At 39.3% G+C, this 15725-nt stretch overlaps 1 protein-coding gene across 9 annotated transcripts in view; it reads right to left on the bottom strand.

The window, feature by feature from the left end:
- Nucleotides 1-15448, bottom strand: part of UNC79 (unc-79 homolog, NALCN channel complex subunit) — a 274446-nt gene extending 258998 nt beyond the window's left edge. For 8 of the 9 annotated variants that reach the window (XM_027957343.3, XM_042235396.2, XM_042235397.2 and 5 more), the window contains exon 1: nucleotides 15144-15448. In XM_027957343.3, coding sequence (XP_027813144.2) covers nucleotides 15144-15165 — 22 coding nt within the window. In that variant the 5' untranslated portion in view covers nucleotides 15166-15448. The remainder of the gene's footprint in view (nucleotides 1-15143) is intronic. The other variant, XM_060401895.1, reaches the window with a different exon arrangement.
- Nucleotides 15449-15725: the final 277 nt, after the last annotated feature.

The raw sequence follows: 15725 nt of genomic DNA, 5'->3' as shown, positions 1-15725 counted from the left end.
TAGGGGGAAAAAGGTGGTGGGGATTTGGGAGAGAAAAAACAAAATGCACAACACGAAGTACACAACATCAGAAATAACAATGAGAAAATAAAACATCAGAACAGGGGAAATTAAAATTTTTCTTTTTTCTTTTACTTTACAATATTGTATTGGTTTTGCCATACATCAACATGAATCCCCCACAGGTATACACGTGTTCCCCATCCTGAATCCCCCTCCCTCCTCTATGCAAACAAATTTGAAAACTTAGATGAAATGGAAAAAATTTTAGAGAAATAAAACTTACCAAAATTGACCCCAGTAGAAACAGAAAGTCTAAATAGAACAAAGATCATAGAGAAAATAAAAGAAGTTAAAAAGTTTCACTATTAAACAAAAACACTAGGCCAGATGATTTCACATGGGAACCCTAACAAACTTTGAAAGATCAGAAAACTTCCAGTGTTACTTTAATTATTCCAGAGCATAGGAGAAAAAAAGGAAATCTTCCAAACCCATTTCACATAGTGAGTATAACACTGTTCCCAGAAACTGACTAGAATCACTCCCCACCCTATCCCTCCAAAAAACAATGGACCAATCTAACTTACAAATATCAATGCAAAAATTATTAAATAAAACATGATAAACTCCAATCCAGCATATTAATGAATAGAAGTCATATGGTCTCCACAGATAAAGAAAATGAACTTGACAAAATGCAACACCACTCAAGTTTTTTTTAACTCAATAAAATAAAAATTGATGGACACTTCCTTAATACCTTAATATGTTACCTTGACACCCACAAAAATTTTAATAGAGAAATTAGTGGCTTTCCTACTAAGATTCAAAATGACACAATATTCACTGTCTATGCTATATTTAAAGTAGTGTTGGAAATATTTGCCAATGCAATTATAAACGAGAACATAATTAGAGATAAAAAATTGGATAGAAAAGAGTAAAATTATTTTCTATTTCTAGATTATATAATTATTTATATTTTGAAAACCTGAAGAATAGATGGAAAAACAAGTACAAAATTAAAATAATTTGGTAAAGTAGGGTTATAAAATTGGCATACAAAAATTAATACCATTCATGTACAAACACAAAAATATAGAAGACAAACCTCAATTATGATAGAAAAAATATATATCAAAAAATGCTAAGCATAAGCTTAACAAGAAATTATTTAAAAACACCCTTTCTAAAAGCACCTTTAGGAAAGCCAAGAAAAAACTTGAAAACAAATAGGAAGACATACCATGTTCCTAGACAGTAAAATTCAATAATCTGAAGATGTCAGTTTTTCCTAAGAGATTTTATAAATTTAAAGTGATACTCAAAAATACCATCAAGCTCTTTTCTGGAGCTATCCAATTTGATTATCACATTAGTTTGAAAGAATAAAAAATAATAGCCAGAAAAATTTGGAAAATAAAAATAATGTTGAATCAGGGAAAAGAGATTCGAGTACAATACTCTAAAATAAAATTTAGCCTACAGTCTAAAAAAGAGAGAGAATACAACAAGGATAATAAAAGACAAGGATTGGCTCTCTATGAATAAGTCGTGCCAAGTTCACTCCAGTGTCTTATTTCTTTGGGGGAATCTGGACAGAGTAACAAAGGAAAGCTAAAGGTAGAATACATACGTCTCAGAAAAGTGAACTCACAATAAAGGACAGAAATTATATGGACCTAAGAGAAACCAAAGATATTAAGAAGAGGTGGCAAGAATACACAGAACTATACAAAAAACATCTTCATGACCCACATAACCACAATGGTGTGATCACCTAGAGCCAGATATCCTGGAATGTGAAGTCAAGGGGCCTTAGGAAGCAACACTATGAACAAAGCTAGTGGAGGAGATGGAATTCCAGTTGAGCAGTTGAGCTATTTCAAATCCTAAAAGATGATGCTGTAAAAGTGCTGCACTCAATATGCCAGCAAATTTGGAAAGTCAGCAGAGGCCAAGGACTGGAAAGGCAATGCCAAAAAACACTCTAACTACTGCACAATTGTATTTACCTCACATGCTAGCAAAGTAATGCTCAAAACTCTCCAAGCCAGGCTTCAACAGTACGAAAAGCTGGATTTAGAAAAGGCAGGGGAACCAGGGATCAAATTGCCAACATCTCCTGGATCATAGAAAAACAAGATAGTTCCAGAAAAACATCTACTTCAACTTCACTGACTATGCCAAAGCCTTTGACTGTGTGGTTCACAACAAAGTGTGGAAAATACTTCAAGAGATAGAAATACCAGACCACCTATCTGCCTCCTGAGAAATCTGTATGCAGGTCAAGAAGCAACTGTTAGAACTGGACATGGAACAACAGACTGGCTCCAAATTAGGAAACGAGTATGTCAAGCCTGTATATTATCACCCTGCTTATTTAGCTTCTATGCAGAAATTCTGGAATGGAGGAAGCATACGATTGGGCTGGAATCAAGATTGCTGGAAGAAATATCAATAACTTCAGATATGCAGATGACACCACCCTTATGGCAGAAAGCAAAGAACTAAAGAGCCTCTTGATGAGAGTGAAAGAAGAAAGTGAAAAAGTTGGCTTTAAACTCAACATTCAGAAAACTAAGATCATGGCATCCAGTCCCATCACTCATGGCAAATAGATGGGGAAACAGTGACAGACTTAATTTTGGGGGGGTCCAAAATCACTGCAGATGGTGACTGCAGCTATGAAATTAAAAGATGTTTGCTCCTTGGAAGAAAAGCTATAGCAACCTAGACAGCATATTAAAAAGCAGAGACATCACTTTGCCCATAAAGGTCCATCTACTCAAAGCTATGGTTTGTCCAGTAGTCATATATGGATGTGAGAGTTGGACTATAAAGAAAGCTGAACACTGAAGAATCGATGCTTTTGAAATATGGTATTGAAGAAGACTCTTGAGAGTTCCCTGGACTGCAAGGAGATCAAGTCAATTAACCCTAAAAAAAAAAAAAATCAGTCCTGAATATTCATTGGAAGGACTGATTGCTCAAGTTGAAACTTCAATACTTTGGCCACCTGATGTGAAGAATGGACTCATTTGAAAAGACCCTGATGCTGGGAAAGATTGGAGGCAGGAGGAGAAGGGGATGACAGAGGATGAGATGGCTGGATGGCATCACCGACTCAATGAACATGAGTTTGAGCAAGCTCCAGGAGTTGGTGATGGACAGAGGAGCCTGGCGTGCTGCAGGGTCACAAAGAGTCAGATATGTCTGAGCTATTGAATTGAACTGAAAGTGAACTCAAACTGTAAGCTCCTCTAGAGCCTGGTACAGAGCCTGACACATTGCAGACACTCAAAAAATACTTTTTGAATAGGAGAATAGACAAGCTGGGACCTCCCTGGTGGTCCAGTGGATAAAACTCCAAGTGCCCAGTGCAAGGGGTACTGGTTCTATCCCTGGATGGAACTAAAATCCTTCACATCTCTAGGCCTTGCCAAAAAAGAGAGAAAGAGAGAGAAAACGGACAACTTGAAGACATATGATCAGGTAGTACCACAATAGAATGCATTTGTAGTTGATGAAACTGTCTTATTTAAGATATATTGATTATGGGTGCAAATGTAATTCAAAATAAGCTATTTAATGGTATATCACATGATTTTTTTACTTCTTTTCTCTCAACCAACATTGGGGGGGAGGTATTTTATATAGGGAAGCATGTCACTTTGGTAACTGATGCAAAACTAATGAAGGAATGGTTATTGTGTTGAATGATAAAGTCAGGCACACCAATGAGATGATACTAAAAAGATAAAATTCAATAGTGGGTTGAACTGTGTCCCCAAAAGTACTATGTTCAAGTCTTAAACCCTGATACCCATAACTGTAAACTTATTTGAAAATAAGGTCTTTGTAGATGTAAACAGATTAAAATGAGGTCAAACTGGTTTAAGCTGGGCCCTAAATCCAATCATCTTATCCATGAGTGGGAAGAAAGAATAAAAACCACAATCACAGAAAACTAACCAAACTGTGACATTGTACAGAAGGCAGTGATCAAGACCATTGCAAAGAAAAAGAAATCCAAAGCAGCAAAATGATTGTCTGAGGAGGCCTTACAAATAGCTGAGAAAAGAAGAGGAGCTAAAGGCAAAGGAGAAATGGAAAGATACCCGTCTGAATGTAGAGTTCAAAAGAATAGCAGGGAGAGATAAGAAAGCCTTCTTCAGCAATCAAAGCAAAGAAATAGAGGGAAATAATAGAATGGGAAAGACTAGATATCTCTTCAAGAAAATTAGAGATACCAAGGGAACATTTCACACAAAGATGGGCACAATAAAGGACAGAAATGGTATGGACCTAAAAGAACAGAAGATATAAAGAAGAAGTGGTAAGAATACACAGAAGAACTATACGAAAAAGATCTTCATGATCCAGATAACCACAACTGTTTGATCACTCACCTACAGCCAGACATCCTGGAATGCGAAGTCAAGTGAGCCTTAGGAAGCATCACTACAAACAAAGCTAGTGGAGGTGATGAAATTCCAGTTGAGCTATTTGAAATCCTAAAAGACGATGCTGTTAAAGTGCTGCACTCAACATGCCAGCAAATTTGGAAAACTCAGTAGTGGCCACAGGACTGGAAAAGGTCAGTTTTCATTTCAGTCCCAAAAAGGCAATGCCAAAGAATGTTCAAACTACCACACAGTTGGACTCATCTCACACACTAGCAAGTGAAGTCGCTCAGTCATGTCTGACTCTCTGCAATCCCATGGACTGTAGCCTGACAGGCTCCTCTATCCATGGATTTTCCTGGCAAAAATACTGCAGTGGGTGGCCATTTTCTTCTCCAAGGGATCTTACCACCCAGGGATCGAACCCAGGTCTCCCACACTGCGGGCAGACTCTTTACCATCTGAGCTACAAGGGAAGCCCACACGCTAGCAAAGTAATGCTCAAAATTCTCCAAGCAAGGCTTCAACAGTACATATGTGAAGTTAGAACTTTCAGATGTTCAAGCTGGATTTAGAAAAGTCAGAGAAATCAGAGATCAAATTGCCAACATCCACTGGAACATAGAAAAAGCAAGAGAGTTCCAGAACAACATTTACTTCTGATTCATAGACCACATAAAGCCTTTGACTGTGTGGATCACAATGAACTGTGGAAATTTCTTCAAGAGATGGGAATACAGACCACCTGACCTGCCTCTTGAGAAATCTGTATGCAGGTCAGGAAGCAACAGTTAGAACCGTACATGGAACAACAGACTGGTTCCAAATCGGGAAAGGAGTACATCAAGGCTGTATATGTCACCCTACTTATTTAACTTATATGCAGAGAACATCATGAGAAAGGCCGGGCTGGATAAAGCACAAGCTGGAATCAAGACTGCCGGGAGAAACATCAATAGCCTCAGATATGCAGATGACACCACCCTTATGGCAGAAAGCAAAGAAGAAGTAAAGAGCCTCTTGATGAAAGTGAAAGAGGAGAGTGAAAAAGTTGGCTTAAAACTCAACATTCAGAAAAGCAAGATCATGGCATCCAGTCCCATCACTTCATGGCAAACAGATGGGGAAACAGTGGAAACAGTGACAGACTTAATTTGGGGGGGGGGCTCCAAAATCACTGCAGATGGTGACTGCAGCCACAAAATTAAAAGACACCTGCTCCTTGGAAGAAAAGCTATGACAAACCTAGACAGCATATTAAAAAGTAAAGACATTACCGTGCCAACAAAGGTCTATCTACTCAAAGCTATGGTTTTTTCAGTAGTCATGTATGGATGTGAGAGTTGGACCATAAAGAAAGCTGAGTGTTGAAGAATTGATGCTTTTGAATTGTGGTATTGGAGAAGACTCTTGAGAGTTCCTTGGACTGCAAGGAGATCCAACCAGTCCATCCTCAAGGAAATCAGTCCTGAATATCCATTGGAAGGACTGATGTAGAAGATGAAATTCCAATACTTTGGCCACCTGATGCAAAGAACTGACTCATTTGAAAAGACCCTGATGCTGGGAAAGATTGAAGGCAGTAGGAGAAGGCAATAACAGAGGATGCAATGGTTGAATGGCATCACTCACTCGATGTACATAAGTTTGAGCAAGTTCCGGGGTTTGATGATGGACAGGGAAGCCTGGTGTGCTGCAGTACATGGGGTCTCAAAGAGTTGAACACGACTGAGTGACTGAACCGAACTGAACTAAATCCAATGAATGGGGCATATATAAGAGAAAAGAGAAGGAGACTGGGTACAGAGACACAGAGATCACAGGGCCACGTGAAGACAGAGGCAGAGATTAGAATGATATAGCACAAACCAAGGAATACCAAGGATCCCCAGCAATCACCAGAAGGTTGAAGAGAGGCAAGGAAGGCCAGTAGAGGAAACACGGCTTTGCCAGCACCTTTACTTTGGACTTTCAGCCCAGTAATCATGTAAAGATGTGAGAGTTGGACCATAAAGAAGGCTGAGTGCCAACAAATTGATGCTTTCAAACTGGCGAAGACTCTGGCGAGTCCCTTGGACAGCAAGGAGTTCAAACCAGTCAATCCTCAAGGAGATTAACTCTGAATATTCATTGGAAGGACTGGTGCTGAAGCTGCAATGCTTTGGCCACTGACATGAAGAGCTGACTCATCGGAAAAGACCCTGATACTGGGAAAGATTGAAGACAGGAGGAGAAGGGGACGACAGAGGATGAGATGGTGGGATGGCATCACTGACTCAACCGACTTGAGTTTGAGCAAACTCTGGAAAACTGTAAAGGACAGGGAAGCCTGGAGTACTGCTGTCCATGGGGTCACAAAGAGTTGGACACAATTTAGCAACTGCCTCCAGAACTGTGAGAGAATAAATTAGCCTTATTTAAATCCACCCAGTGTGTGGTAATTTGTTATAGCAGCCCTAGGAAACTAATACAGGGTTAAGCCAAGTTCTGTATCTTCCTACCGCAGGATGGAGAATGAAGGAAAACAGGCTTAACAGGTATTCTTATGGAAAAGATCTGGAAGTTTCAGCAGACCAGAGGCTCGACATTATAATACATAAAGCTAAAGAGATCCTTACATTTTGAAATCTAGCCCCTTGGAAGAAAAGCAGTGACAAACCTAGACAGTATATTAAAAAGTAGAGACATTACTTTGCCAACAAAGGTCCATACATTCAAAGCTATGATTTTTTTCAGTAGTCATGTATGGATGTAACAGCTGGACAATAAGAAAGGCTGACCACCAAAGAATTGATGCCTTCAAACTGTAGTACCGGAGAAGACTCTCGAAAGTCCCTTGGACAGCAAGGAGATCAGCAGTCAATCTTAAAGGAAATCAACCCTGAATATTCACTGGAAAGACTGATGCTGAAGCTGAAGCTCCAATACTTTGGCCACCTGATGCCAAGAACCGACTCATTGGAAAAGACCCTGATGCTGGGAAAGATTGAAGGCAGGAAGAGAAGGGGATGACAGAGAATAAATCATTGGATGGCTTCACTGACTCAGTGGACATAAGTTTGAGCAAAATCCAGGAGATGGTGAAGAATAGGGAAGCCTGGGGTACAGCAGTCCATAGGGCTGCAAAGAGTCTGACATGACTGAGTAACTGAACAACAGCTCTGCACTAGTGAATATATATAAGGTATTGAGTCTGTTTCAGATGTCATGTTTACAGGAGGAAATAAGAAGCATCTGGAATGTAATGTAAAAAGTGCCTCAAAATTAAGTCATGTTATCACCCAATCTTATTGAGCAATCATTCTACATATACTTTGGCCACTTGATGCAAAAAGGCAACTTATTGGAAAAGACCCTGATGCTGGGAAAGATTGAAGGCAAAAGGAGAAGAAGGTGGCAGAGGATGAGATGGCTGGATAACATCACTGACTTAACGGACATGAGTTTGAGAAAACTCCAGGAGACAGAGAAGGACAGAAGAACCTAGTGTGCTGCAGTCCATGGGGTTGCAAAGAGTCAGACATGACTTAACAACTGAACAACCAAAATTCTACATATACAGTATACAGTCCAACATCCAGGAAGAGCTCACCCAACTCCCAGTGAGGTGGGGCTCTAACATGGGTAAAACATGACAGGAAGCCACTGAAGGGTTTTAGAGGAAAGAATGATGAGAATGACATGGAAGCTTCCATATTTCAGATGAATTACTAAGGGAACTATGTGAGGACAGATTTGATCAGGACAAAAGCAGACGAGGGGAGATAAATTAAAAGGCTGTAGTAATAGAGAAATGATGAATTCCATAATTATGATGGCAACAGTAAGAATTAACAGGAAGTGAGGGATCTGAGGGATATTTAAGACATAAAACCAGAGCACCAATACAATAATATTTGACTCTCAAAACTACTGTGAGAATGAACTACACTAATATATGTCAAAGTGCTAATACATACTAGGCACCAACAATAGACATCTAAACTCTCCTTTCTAGAGTCATAAGATTCAAATACATGTAACTCTGACAAGACAAATTGGTTATATGATTAGGAGTTACCTGTTGTCACTCCTGAGGCAAGCTCAGTTCAGTTCAGTTCAGTCACTCAGTCATGTCCAACTCTTTGTGACCCCATGAACTGCAGCATGCCAGGCCTCCCTGTCAAGCTCATTTCTTCTTAAAATGCAAATAGCATTATATATATAAATGTGTAGGTATACACACACACACATACATAAGTACCTATGTCTACAAACATGTATACATATCCTTTAGGTTTTATCCTCGTGTCAGATCAAGCTTCTGAGACCGATGAAGAAATACACTCTAAAAGGCTGATTCCCCTCCAATTTTAATCCCACATTAAACAGGAAATGAGACACACATGATAAACTCTATGCTGTTTAGAAGTGTTGTCCTTTCAAGATACGTCTGAAAGGAGAGAAAAACCAGACAGAAATGGGATGTATAGATTGAAAAAAAAAGTTAAATATTCTAAATGAAATGGTTGAGCTTTCCATACTACAGGAAATGAGCTTATTGATAAGTATACATTTTTGCTTAAGGTAGCTTTGGATGCAATAAACGTTTCATTCCTAAGCCAACATATGTGTTCATTTATGCTGAGCTATTAATATCTTTTCAGAATATGAAAAATACACAGGAGTTTCCAATATAATAATACTGTAAGATGAAAATCCCAACTTAAAGCCTTTTTATTAATTGAGTAATCAACACATAAAACTTGAACAGATATGTTATCAAAGGATCCAAGTTACAACATGAAGAGTCCCTGACTTCAGATGTATTGTCACTTTATCTTTAAAAAAAAGCTGCTGTGTGATAGGATAGCCTACCAATTAGGAATTGTAATTATTAAGCTAAATATATTAAGAGAAAACTTTAGCTAGGAGAAAGAACCAAAAATACAATGAACATTCAGAAGGATCAGTTGTTATGAAATACTATAAAATTTGATTGAGCAAATATGTTTTAAGTACTTTTGATAACTATATTTTTAATTGCTTATGAATCCGTTTGAAAATCATGTGAAAACTGTATATAATATAGAACCTCATATTAATTAAAATATGAAATCTTCAAATGAATGCTATCCAGAAATGTAATTATTCAATCCTTTTTTCTAAAAATATATATATTTATTTATTTGGCTGCACTGTGTCTTAGCTGCAGTATGTGAACTCTTAATTGCTACATGTGGGATCTCGTTCCCTGACCAGGGATCAAATCCAGATCCCCTGCATTGGGAGTACAGAGTCTTAGCCACTGGACCACCAGAGAAGTCCCTGTAATCCTTCTTTGTAGAAGACACTTACTTCACCTTCAACCATTTTTACTTATTCAAGAAACAGTTTTTGTGCAACCCTGTGCCCTAGACAATGATTTACATGCTTAAGACATAGATATGAACATAATACCATCTACATGGTGCTAGTGGTAAAGAATCCACCTGTCAATGCAGGAGATGCAAGAGACATTGGGTTCGATCCCTGGGTCAGGATGATCCCCTGGAGAAGGAATCCTGCCTGGAAAATCCCATGGACAGAGGAGCCTGGCGGACTACAGTCCATAGGGTTGCAAACAGTCGGACTGACCACACGCACACACAGTGGAAGTTTAGGAAGACTCCCAATTTTTTGACTTAGGTGAATGTGTAGATCATAGTGCCATTCGCCAAAATGAGTACTATAACAAAGAATTACAAGTTTAGGACCAAAGACAATGCATATGGGTTTGAGTTGCCTGTAGGATGCTTGAATATGGATAGAGGCCAAGAAACACGTTTAGACTAGAAAACTGAATTTGAATATCATCCACATAGAAGTGAGAGTTGGTACCTCAAGAGTAAAGGAGAGAAAGAATCCATGGGATTTGAAAAAGAAAAACAAGAATAATGACAGAACCCTGTTTTTAAAGATAGGGAGAAGAGGACTTCCCTGATGGTCCAGTGGATAAGAATCCACCCACCAGTGCAGGGGACACAGACTGGATCCCTTGGCAGAGAAGATCCCACGTGCTGCCAGGCAACTAAGCCTGTACACCACAACTACTAGACCTTGCTCTAGACCCTGTGAGCCACCACTACTAAAGCCGAATGCCTAGAGCCCATGTTCCCCAACAAGAGAAGCCACTTCAATGAGAAGCCAGCACACTACAACTAGAGAAAGCCCATTTGTCTAAATAAATAAATATTTTTTTAAAAAAAGATAAGGAGAAGAAAGGTAGCCGTAAGAAAAAAAAAATCTGAATAGAAACAGTCAGCAAAGAAAGAAGAAATGGAGAGATTAAATAGGGAATAGAAAAGCTAGTGTCAAACCATGAAGAGAAATCAGAGCTAAAAACTGGGTGCTCTTTTTGTGACCACATACATGGTTAATAGCCAAACTCTAATTTTTATACATGTGAATAAAACTAGAGTTCCCTCTATAAGAAGTTAGCAATATTGTGCAAAGACTTCTAAATGGCTATAGGTTGCAGTGCTATTCAAAGAAGCGCTTTTAACATTTTAGTCATATTATCAAATAATGTAATAAAAATAAATAAAACTCTCTTTGATTTCTCCAAGCATAACCCTTAAATATGTAAGGGATGGGGCAAGTTCAGCTTCAAATCATAGTGCTAATTAGCTATACTCTTAAAATGTTTGTTTTGATGTAATCAAAAGATTTTTAGTTATCAGGATAAATACGTTGAATAGGGTAAACACATTAAAAATGGCACACATTCACATTTCTGTAATTATTATAGTAGGTTTATACACAAAGTATCAGCAGGTTAATTTCCAAATTTAACAAATGTTTTGATGGATATTTATGTATGTGATTTATGAAACCAGATGCTACAACTGTCATCATAATACAAAAGGTGATGGATAGGAAATTCATGCCTTAGAAATGTTCTGTATAGATGATCAGTTAGTTCTCTGCTAGATATATCAAGTTAAGGAATTGTCATGCAGAGATTCCCTCCCATACAAAATGGATTAGGTTGATTGCTATAGAAGAGACTTGGAGACAAAGAAAGGAGAATAAAAAATCGTTAATAGGCTACATACCACTTAAACAATGGCTATTCTTTTTTTCTGCTGCACTCTGGGGGGCTAGAGCCAAACATTATAATTATCCTTATTTTAGCAGTAAACACAAGGTTTTATATTTGATGATAATAATAATAATAGCTAATATTTATTATGGTTGGGAAGATCTCCTGGAGGAAGAAATGGCAAACCACTCCAGTATTCTTGCCTGAAAAGTCTCATGGACAAAGAAACCTGGCGGGCTACAGTCCATGGGTTGCAAAGAGTCGGACACAACTGAGCAACTGACAATGAACACGAATATTTACTAATTTACTGTGTGTCAAGATTCGGTGCTGTACTTTTCATGGATCACCTCACTTAATCTTCACAACAACTATGACTATCCCCATTTTATGAATAATGCAGTTGAGGTTTAGAGAGGTTGAGTTAACTTGTCCATGGTCACAGAGAATGTAAGAAGCAGAACTAGGATTTAAACCCAAAACAGCAAAAAAGTGGGAGAGGGAAGTGGATTCTTCTTTCTCCTCTTTAGAATCCCAAATAAAAGAACTACAAATTCTTATTTTTATCATTCTATATCAGCCACATAAACATTTTCACTACAGTGAAGTTTCACTTTAAAACAAACAAACAACAACAACAACAACAAAAACACACACAGCAGTTGAAGTAAAAAAGTTGTAACTCTGAGCAATCGCCTGGAAATTGCTAGGCAGCTTTCACCTTCTGTTATGATAATCTGCACAAAGCATAGGAAACTGATTAAATGTATACAAACAGGCCCCAAACTATGTCTTAACTATACCTAGCCTTTCTTGGATAATTTATTTTATGAAAGAAAATGCTACTACATAAAAATAAAATCATCTTTCACACATCTGGGATACATTACATTTCAAAGGTAAGTCACGTAATTTGTTTGGTTGAAATGCAAGTACTTCCTCTTGACAGCTCAACCAAACTATGTCCACTTCCTGTACCAAAGAAACCTCTACCTACATCAAGAGGCCACAGGAAGAAAAATAACAGAAATAATATTTCGACACTGCATTAAGCCTCCATTCCCCCTTGGTCCTTAGGCAAGTGGTAATGTGCATGCTTCTGAATGCAGAAAAGAAATGAACTTATTCTCGTTCTAGTGGTCTCCACATCCAACAGAGAGAAAAATCTCATAACCCCCCTCCCTGCTCTTTCCCCTTCCTCCTAGCTATACTCCTACTGAGTCCAAGAATAAAATATCACAGATTTGCAACTTCTCTTTGTTAAAAAGTAGTCACCCTTTGCAAACAGCAACCACACAGCCTTTCATGTGTCTGCTCTATTTTCAGGTATATAATGTGCACTAGAGTGTCAACTCATCCATGTTAGTACATGTAAAAGAGAGACAACAGAGATTCTTAACTTCCCTTCACCCTGAATAAAGATACCTAAAAACACCCAAAGCATCTGTATCCTTTTCACAGCCTGCTGTCATGTTACCTCCTTTGCCCTCCAAAATGCTAACAGCTAACAAAGATAGCTGCTACTCCTACTCCTTACTTCACAGATGGAAACTTTGAGGCACAAAACTATTACATTAATTGCCCAGTTAATTGTGTCTCATAGTTAATCAGAAGAGCATGAAAAATTCAAATCCACATGTTCTAACTTTAAACATGGCATCCTTACCATCATCTACTGATGAAAATAAAAATCTGATTTTATAAAAATTCTAAATTACCTAAACTATATACTATATGCACTACACAACCAAGTCAAATATAGATTATATTCATCTTGGTATTAACTGCCCAGAAAAGAGACAAGACAAAGAATCCAGTGCATCTCAAAATATAACAAGAAAGAAGACAGTAATACTCACTGGCTTTCACTTCATATTACTTATATAATATGTAACTATAAAAGCAAATGACAGGTACTAAAATAAAATTTTCAAGGGAGTGATATTCTCATGTGGGAAGTTCTGCACCAATTCCAACTATGTTACCATTACTCAAGACATAATGCATCCAATTTTTTCAAAAACCTCTGTAGAAGCAAAATTTACCTTTGACGTTTAGATTTAACTTGTTAAAATAGGCCAAAAAAATCACAAAAGAACTTCCTAATGATTTAAAAGAAATGGGCTAATAAGTGGGGAATAGCTGCCAGTATCATAACTATCATTTATTGAGAACTTGCTATATGCTTGACTCACCACTCAACATTTATATATATTCTCGAATTTATAATCACAACAATCCCATTGGCATTATTACCCCAGGTTTACAGATGAGGAAATAAAATTAAAAGAAGTCAATTATTTTGCCCAAGGTCAAATAGTAAACAGCAGAATGAGGATCCAAACTCAGGTAGTCCAGATTCCAAAAATAAACAAACAAAAATATATATAAAGGTACACACACTAGGTGGTACGTGAACATAAAGGATCTCTAATGAACCATTGATCTGGGAATTCTTTGAGTCTTCAGTTAATTTAATCTACCTGATCAATAAGTGACACACTACATTTTATCAAACACAAGATACTTCCCCAAAATACTGAGACTACTGTTCTCAGCATTTCACAAAATGATTTTACAGTCATTCCAAAGAAGAATTTAAAAGATTTTTAAGCAGTAACAGCATTAGCAACATAACTGTGTACTGCTTTGAAAGAAACAAGAGTCAATTCCATGAACAGGTTTCGGTATATTTGTTATAAATTCAAAAGCATTGGTTAGTAAAAACACCTTTTATTTATAGAAGTTTAAGTTCCTGAATCCTTCAAGTGCACTCAGGAGAAGGTTACATGATAATCAACCTACCAAGTACATACCAAAGGCCTACTAACGTGCACTGCAATAAGAGAGGCTATAGGAAACAGATTAGAAACTTCCTCTGTCCACGAGGAGTTAGCAGGTTGTTTCCAACAAACACACAGCCAGTCATGACTGGGACAACTAAAATCTCCCTGCTATTTGTTATAGTTTGTGTGAGCTGCCCTACAAAAGAAACCTCTTTGGAAAAATAATTTGATCATTTTCCCAGAGCCCCTTTCACTTTCTTGCCAGCACTGACTCTTGCTTTAACCTACAGTTGGGGTTAGTTGCAGCATTAGTGCTGATATTGTTGATTTTTTCCTCACACTGAATCCAGAATTCTGCCTGGCTTTTGTTTCCCTCCCCCTTCTCTGCCTTTTAGCCTCTCCAACCCAAAGTGGAAACTGCAGACTCAAACTCCCCTATGGCTCCAGCATCGAGAACTGGGCATGCTCAGAAGGCCAGGCAGGCTTTGGTTGCACTGACGGTTCCCCGCCCCTGATTTGCCGCTGCCCCCCTTCCCCCACTCCAACAACAGATACTGAAATGTTTATCTGAAAGATACGAGGCCTCTTTTCCTTAAGAATGACCCCATTTTAATTTCATTTCGCAGGGTCTTTCAGTCTCGCGAAACCCCACCACCAGCCGAGGAAGCCCGCATAATTTTTCAGCACCGGGGACAGCGCCGCGTCCCCATTAACGTCCGCCCTCCCCCACCTTCTCTTGCACCCCCCACCCCCCCACCCGCCCCAACCTCAGCCCCCACCCCCGCACCAGCACGATGCCAAGGTCTCCCAGCAGCCGCAAACGCCGCAACTGCAATAGCTCCCAGCCGGAGGCCGGGCCGGAACGCCGGGCCGGCTGCTACTTACACTGCTCCGCTTTGGTGGACATGGTGCTGTCCAGATGGAAAGGCTTTGCCCCAAAATCTGTGTCGTGTGAGCTCCCTCGCTCCGCCAGCGATGTTGCGAGGAAAAGAGCGCATACCCCCCACCCCCCACCCCCTCGCTTTCCCCCTCCCTTAGGCCCGTGTCGCTACCATTCGGACAAAACGCACATCAAATTGCAGAATTCGGTCCCGGAAGGTTAGGAAATCGCCCCCGGAGAAATGGGTGGGATTTAATAGGCGGCCAAAGGCTTCCTGTCCGTCCCCTCCTGGAGCTGCCCGCGTTGATGTGGGCGGGGAGACCGAAAGAAGAGAGCAAGCTGCGGCTCCTGGTGAAATGGGGAAAATGGGCTCGACCGGGGGAGGAGTATTTCCATTCATAAGGCGCACGGAGGGGACGGGTGTTTCCCAGAGAAAAGCCTCTTAAAGTGCCGGAGTCCCCGACCATTTGGATCTCCCATTGGCGTTTTCCGGGCCTGTAAATCCTGCTTCGGGAGTAGCCCCCGATGCCTCAATGGGGTGACCGGAGAGGGACACAGGTGCGTCCCACGCTTGGTCTCAGCCTCCT

This window comes from Ovis aries, chromosome 18, assembly GCF_016772045.2.
Source record: "Ovis aries strain OAR_USU_Benz2616 breed Rambouillet chromosome 18, ARS-UI_Ramb_v3.0, whole genome shotgun sequence".
Taxonomy (NCBI): domain Eukaryota; kingdom Metazoa; phylum Chordata; class Mammalia; order Artiodactyla; family Bovidae; genus Ovis; species Ovis aries.
The sequence above is the reverse complement of the archived record's forward strand: the minus strand, read 5'-3'. Positions and strand labels throughout refer to the sequence as shown.